This window comes from Ovis canadensis, chromosome 5 (genome assembly GCF_042477335.2).
Source record: "Ovis canadensis isolate MfBH-ARS-UI-01 breed Bighorn chromosome 5, ARS-UI_OviCan_v2, whole genome shotgun sequence".
NCBI lineage: Eukaryota > Metazoa > Chordata > Mammalia > Artiodactyla > Bovidae > Ovis > Ovis canadensis.
Genome location: NC_091249.1, coordinates 64,527,883 through 64,535,352, shown reverse-complemented (window position 1 = coordinate 64,535,352; position 7,470 = coordinate 64,527,883). Strand labels below are relative to the sequence as shown.

The following is a 7,470-nucleotide window of genomic DNA, read 5'->3' as shown; positions in this document are numbered from 1 at the left end:
ACTTTACCCTATATATACCGCAGCACAATAAAGCAAGGTATCAGCCATTTTGGTCTGATCCTCTCAACCCCATCTTTTGTCTATCTCTTATTTTCTTAGCGGGGACGCTCCGTTCTCTCCCTGTGCAGGTGCGACTCTTGCTTGTGCTGGCCGCGGCAGGTGGCGCCCAACGTGGGGCTCGAGCTCGACAGTTTTCCTCGCCACTACTCTTATTAATTGAAAAGAGTGAGTATATGAGTATACTAGTGAATTAAATTGAGGAGGAGTAGTAAGGTATATAGTTGAGAGTATAAATATGGGACAGACGCATAGTCGTCAATTGTTTGTACACATGTTATCTGTAATGTTAAAACATAGGGGAATTACTGTTTCTAAACCTAAATTAATCAATTTTCTTTCATTCATCGAGGAAGTTTGCCCTTGGTTCCCCAGAGAAGGTACAGTAAATTTAGAGACATGGAAGAAGGTAGGGGAACAAATTCGGACTCATTATACGTTACATGGCCCTGAAAAAATCCCTGTCGAAACTTTATCCTTTTGGACACTAATCCGTGACTGCCTGGACTTTGATAATGATGAATTAAAACGTTTAGGAAATTTATTAAAACAGGAAAAAGATCCTCTCCATGTTCCTGATTCGGAACCCAGGTATGCTGTTCCCGAGGGGTTTGAAAGCGACCCTCCGTTTTCTAACTTATTGCGTCCTTCGGATAATGATGATTTACTTTCGTCCACAGATGAGGCAGAATTAGACAAAGAAGCTGCTAAATACCATCAAGAAGATTGGGGTTTTTTAGCACAAGAAAAAGGGGCGTTAACATCTAGAGATGAATTGGTTAAATGTTTTAAAAACCTCACTATTGCTTTACAAAACGCAGGAATCAAGCTTCCTAGTAACAATGCCAAATCTCCTTCTGCTCCGCCTCTTCCCCCTGCTTATGCTCCTTCTGTTGTGGCTGGTCTCGATCCCCCTCCAGGGCCCCCTCCACCGTCTGAGAACATGTCTCCGCTGCAAAAGGCATTGAGACAGGCACAGCGACTTGGTGAGGTTGTCTCTGATTTTTCTCTTGCTTTTCCTGTCTTTGAAAATAACAACCAGCGTTATTATAAATCACTGCCTTTTAAACAACTGAAAGAGTTAAAGATTGCTTGCTCACAATACGGTCCTACCGCTCCATTCACCATTGCTATGATAGAAAATTTGGGTACTCAAGCTTTACCTCCAAATGATTGGAAGCAGACAGCTAGGGCATGTCTCTCAGGGGGAGATTATTTATTATGGAAATCTGAATTTTTTGAACAATGTGCTCGTATAGCTGATGTTAACCGACAGCAAGGTATACAGACCTCCTATGAAATGTTGATTGGTGAAGGCCCTTACCAGGCTACTGATACTCAACTTAATTTCTTACCTGGTGCATATGCACAAATATCAAATGCGGCTCGGCAGGCGTGGAAAAAACTTCCTAGCTCCAGTACTAAGACAGAGGATCTTTCAAAAGTCCGGCAGGGACCTGATGAGCCTTACCAGGACTTTGTGGCACGGCTCTTAGATACTATAGGTAAGATAATGTCAGATGAAAAGGCTGGGATGGTGTTAGCAAAACAATTGGCTTTTGAAAACGCTAACTCTGCTTGTCAAGCTGCTTTGAGACCTTATCGAAAAAAGGGAGATCTGTCTGATTTTTCTTGCCACAGGAGTGTTTGGGCCTTTACCTCCAGGGACAGCTGGACTGCTTTTAGGGCGCAGCAGTGCATCTTTAAAAGGAATACTTATTCATCCTGGTGTGATTGACTCTGATTATACAGGAGAGATAAAAATATTAGCCTCCGCTCCTAACAAAATTATTGTAATCAATGCAGGACAGCGTATAGCTCAACTTCTTTTAGTTCCATTAGTCATACAAGGAAAAACAATTAACCGAGACCGTCAAGATAAAGGTTTCGGGTCCTCTGACGCCTTTTAGGTGCAAAATGTTACCGAGGCACGACCAGAACTTGAGCTACGCATTAATGGTAAGCTTTTCCGCGGAGTGCTTGATACAGGGGCCGATATTAGCGTTATTTCTGATAAATACTGGCCTACTACATGGCCTAAACAGATGGCTATTTCCACTCTCCAGGGTATTGGCCAAACTACCAATCCAGAACAGAGTTCATCCCTTCTTATTTAAAAAGATAAAGATGGACATACAGGCCAATTTAAACCTTATATTCTGCCCTATCTTCTAGTTAATCTATGGGGGCGTGATATATTGAGCAAAATGGGTGTTTATTTATATAGTCCTTCACCCACTGTGACAGATTTGATGTTAGATCAGGGCTTACTTCCAAATCAAGGTTTAGGTAAACAACATCAAGGCATCATTTTGCCCCTTGATTTAAAATCTAATCAAAACCGAAAAGGCTTGGGGTGTTTTCCCTAGGGACCTCTGATTCTCCTGTGACACATGCCGATCCTATTGATTGAAAATCTGAGGAACCGGTATGGGTCGATCAGTGGCCCCTAACACAGGAAAAACTTTCTGCCGCACAACAGCTGGTGCAGGAACAGCTGAGACTTGGGCATATTGAACCCTCTACCTCTGCTTGGAATTCCCCAATTTTTGTTATTAAAAAGAAGTCTGAAAAATGGAGATTGCTACAAGATCTTCGTAAGGTAAATAAAACAATGATGCATATGGGAGCCCTACAACCTGGGTTGCCCACTCCTTCTGCTATACCTGATAAATCCTATATCATTGTTATAGATTTAAAAGATTGTTTTTACACTATTCCTCTTGCACCTCAAGATTGCAAAAGATTTGCTTTCAGTTTACCCTCTGTTAATTTTAAAGAGCCTATGCAACGCTATCAATGGAGAGTTCTCCCGCAAGGAATGACTAATAGCCCTACGCTGTGCCAAAAATTTGTTGCTACAGCAATAGCTCCGGTTCGTCAACGTTTTCCTCAGCTATATTTGGTTCATTATATGGATGATATATTACTAGCTCATGCTGACGAACATCTATTGTATCAAGCTTTTTCGATTCTAAAACAACATTTAAGCCTTAATGGTCTTGTTATTGCTGATGAAAAAATTCAAACTCATTTTCCTTATAATTATTTGGGTTTCTCCTTATACCCTCGCGTTTATAATACCCAATTAGTAAAACTGCAGACTGACCATTTGAAAACTCTAAATGACTTTCAAAAACTTTTAGGAGACATTAATTAAATACGTCCTTATTTAAAATTACCCACTTATACCTTGCAGCCATTATTTGACATCCTTAAAGGTGACTCTGATCCTGCGTCACCCCAAACACTTTCTTTAGAAGGACGAACAGCTTTACAATCAATAGAAAAAGCTATTAGACAACAACAGATTACTTATTGTGATTACCAACGATCATGGGGTTTGTATATACTTCCTACCCCCCGAGCACCCACAGGGGTTCTCTATCAAGATAAACCTTTGCGATGGATATATCTATCTGCTACTCCAACTAAACATCTGCTCCCTTACTATGAACTTGTTGCAAAAATTGTAGCAAAGGGACGTCACGAGGCCATCCAATATTTTGGTATGGAACCCCCCTTCATTTGTGTTCCTTATGCTTTAGAACAACAAGATTGGCTTTTTCAATTTTCAGATAATTGGTCTATAGCTTTTGCAAATTACCCGGGACGGATTACTCATCATTACCCTTCTGATAAATTGTTACAATTTGCTAGCTCTCATGCCTTTATTTTTCCAAAAATAGTTCGCCGACAACCTATTCCCGAAGCGACACTTATATTTACAGATGGATCTTCTAATGGAACTGCAGCTTTAATCATTAACCATCAAACCTATTACGCACAAACCAGTTTTTCTTCTGCTCAAGTTGTGGAATTATTTGCAGTCCACCAAGCGTTGCTAACTGTACCTACTTCCTTCAATTTATTTACAGACAGCTCCTATGTGGTCGGTGCCTTACAGATGATTAAAACTGTTCCAATTATCGGCACCACCTCTCCTGAAGTTCTTAACTTATTTACATTGATTCAACAGGTTCTCCATTGCCGCCAACACCCCTGTTTCTTTAGACATATTCGTGCACATTCCACCCTTCCTGGTGCCCTGGTACAAGGCAATCACACTGCGGACGTTCTTACTAAACAAGTGTTTTTTCAATCAGCTATTGATGCAGCCCGAAAATCCCATGATTTACATCACCAAAATAGTCATTCTTTACGGTTGCAATTTAAAATTTCCAGTGAAGCTGCACGGCAAATTGTTAAATCTTGCTCTACTTGTCCTCAATTCTTTGTTCTCCCTCAATATGGTGTCAACCCTCGAGGTTTACGCCCTAATCACCTCTGGCAAACAGATGTTACTCACATTCCTCAATTTGGGCGTCTTAAATATGTTCATGTCTCTATTGACACTTTTTCCAGTTTTCTCATGGCTTCCCTTCACACTGGAGAATCAACACGTCACTGTATTCAACATTTGCTGTTTTGCTTTTCTACTTCAGGAATCCCACAAACCCTTAAAACAGATAATGGACCTGGTTATACTAGCCGTTCTTTTCAACGTTTTTGTCTTTCTTTCCAAATTCATCATAAAACAGGAATTCCTTATAATCCACAGGGACAAGGTATTGTGGAACGAGCCCATCAACGCCTTAAACATCAATTATTAAAACAAAAAAAGGGGAATGAACTGTATAGCCCCTCACCGCATAACGCCTTAAACCATGCTCTTTATGTTTTAAATTTTTTAACTTTAGACGCAGAAGGCAATTCAGCAGCCCAGCGTTTTTGGGGAGAACGATCCTCATGCAAAAAACCACTTGTACGATGGAAGGATCCACTTACCAATCTGTGGTATGGGCCAGACCCTGTACTAAAATGGGGACGAGGGCATGTTTGTGTTTTTCCACAGGATGCCGAAGCGCCGCGCTGGATTCCGGAAAGGCTGGTACGCGCGGCAGAGGAACTCCCTGACACATCAAATGCAACGCATGACACTGAGCGAGCCCACGAGTGAGCTGCCTACTCAGAGGCAAATTGAGGCGCTGATGCGATATGCTTGAAATGAGGCTCATGTACAACCTCCAGTGACACCTACTAATATACTGATCATGTTATTATTATTGTTACAGCGGATACAAAACGGGGCGGCTGCGGCTTTTTGGGCATACATTCCTGATCCGCCTATGATTCAATCCTTAGGATGGGATAAAGAAACAGTACCTGTATATGTTAATGATACAAGTCTTTTAGGAGGAAAATCAGATATTCACATTTCTCCTCAGCAAGCCAATATCTCCTTTTATGGTCTTACTACTCAATACCCTATGTGCTTTTCTTATCAATCACAGCATCCTCATTGTATACAGGTGTCAGCTGATATATCCTATCCTCGAGTGACTATTTTAGGCATTGATGAAAAAACCGGAAAGAGATCGTACAGTGACGGAACCGGACCCCTCGACATTCCGTTTTGTGACAAACATTTAAGCATCGGCATAGGAATAGACACTCCTTGGACTTTATGTCGAGCACGAATTGCATCGGTGTATAACATCAACAATGCCAATACCACCCTTTTATGGGACTGGGCACCTGGAGGAACACCTGATTTCCCCGAATATCGAGGACAGCATCCACCCATTCTCTCTGTAAACACTGCTCCTATATATCAGACAGAACTATGGAAACTTTTGGCTGCTTTTGGTCATGGCAATAGTCTATATTTACAGCCCAATATTAGTGGGAGCAAATATGGTGATGTGGGAGTTACAGGATTTTTATATCCCCGAGCTTGTGTTCCTTATCCATTCATGTTGATACAAGGCCATATGGAAATAACACTGTCATTGAATATTTATCATTTAAATTGTTCTAATTGCATACTTACTAATTACATTAGAGGTGTAGCCAAAGGAGAACAAGTTATAATAGTAAAACAACCTGCTTTTGTAATGTTACCTGTTGAAATAACTGAAGAATGGTATGATGAAACTGCTTTAGAATTGTTACAACGCATTAATACGGCTCTTAGCCGTCCTAAAAGAGGTCTGAGCCTGATTATTCTGGGTATAGTGTCTTTAATCACCCTTATAGCAACTGCTGTTACCGCTTCTGTATCTTTAGCACAATCCATTCAAGCTGCTCATACTGTAGATTCCTTGTCATATAATGTTACTAAAGTAATGGGAACTCAAGAAGATATAGATAAAAAAATAGAAGATAGATTATCAGCTTTATATGATGTAGTTAGAGTTCTAGGAGAACAAGTTCAGAGCATTAATTTTCGCATGAAAATTCAGTGCCATGCTAATTATAAATGGATTTGTGTTACAAAAAAGCCTTACAATACTTCTGACTTTCCGTGGGATAAGGTGAAAAAACATCTACAAGGAATTTGGTTTAATACTAATGTTTCTTTAGATCTTTTACAATTGCATAATGAAATTCTTGACATCGAAAATTCTCCAAAAGCTACTTTGAATATAGCTGATACCGTCGATAATTTTTTACAAAATTTATTTTCTAACTTTCCTAGCCTTCATTCACTGTGGCGAAGTATAATTGCTATGGGCGCGGTTCTGACTGTTGTGCTTATCATAATTTGTTTAGCTCCTTGCCTTATTCGTAGCATTGTTAAAGAATTTTTACATATGAGAGTTTTAATACATAAAAACATGTTGCAACACCAACATCTTATGGAGCTTTTAAAAAATAAAGAGAGGGGAGCTGCGGGGGACGACCCGTGAAGGGTTAAGTCTTGGGAGCTCCCTGGCAGGTATGCCGGGCCCTAGGACACGTGCCTAAGCTCCCTGTCCCGCCACCCTCAAGAGTTTTTATAACCCTTAAGGCTCCAAGATGTTTGGTTTCGGCAACATTTCATAGAAGATAGATTATCTTATTGTGTATACTTCATAGAAGATAGATATTCTGATTGTGTTCTATATACAATGGCAAGGGTCTGGTGATTGTATCCTGAGATTAAAAAACAACCTTGTGAGTGCCTTAAGTCACGTACTTTACCCTATATATACCGCAGCACAATAAAGCAAGGTATCAGCCATTTTGGTCTGATCCTCTCAACCCCATCTTTTGTCTATCTCTTATTTTCTTAGCGGGGACGCTCCGTTCTCTCCCTGTGCAGGTGCGACTCTTGCTTGTGCTGGCCGTGGCAGTATTTGACCACATACTTAGAGATTGTTATACAGGCAAGTTGAATTATAAAATTAGCCATCAAATCACGTAAACAAGAATAGAGCAGAATGGAATATTTTAGGTCTTGAAAGAAAAAACCCCATCAACCTAGAATTCTGTATCCAGTAAAGTTACTGTTCAAAAGTGAAGGAGAAATAAAGACTTTCTCACAAAGCAGTCACTGAAGGAATTTGTCACCTGTAGATCTGCCTTGCAGGAAATATTTAAAAAGTACTTCAGAGAGAAGAAAAATAATATAGATCTATCTAATGAAAG

At 40.2% G+C, this 7,470-nt stretch overlaps 1 protein-coding gene and 1 pseudogene across 1 annotated transcript; both read left to right on the top strand.

Moving 5' to 3' along the window:
• The first annotated feature begins 295 nt into the window (after positions 1-295).
• LOC138441602 (endogenous retrovirus group K member 8 Gag polyprotein-like) lies at positions 296-1,795 on the top strand. The gene has a single exon (XM_069592719.2). The coding sequence runs from the start codon at positions 296-298 to the stop codon at positions 1,793-1,795; it is 1,500 nt and encodes a 499-aa protein (XP_069448820.2).
• On the top strand, positions 959-7,088 carry LOC138931537 (endogenous retrovirus group K member 9 Env polyprotein-like; annotated as a pseudogene).
• The last annotated feature ends 382 nt before the right edge of the window (positions 7,089-7,470 follow it).

Bases quoted from the DNA above. Each gene is read 5' to 3' on its own strand.
- LOC138441602 (XM_069592719.2), top strand. From the start codon at position 296: ATGGGACAGACGCATAGTCGTCAATTGTTTGTACACATGTTATCTGTA.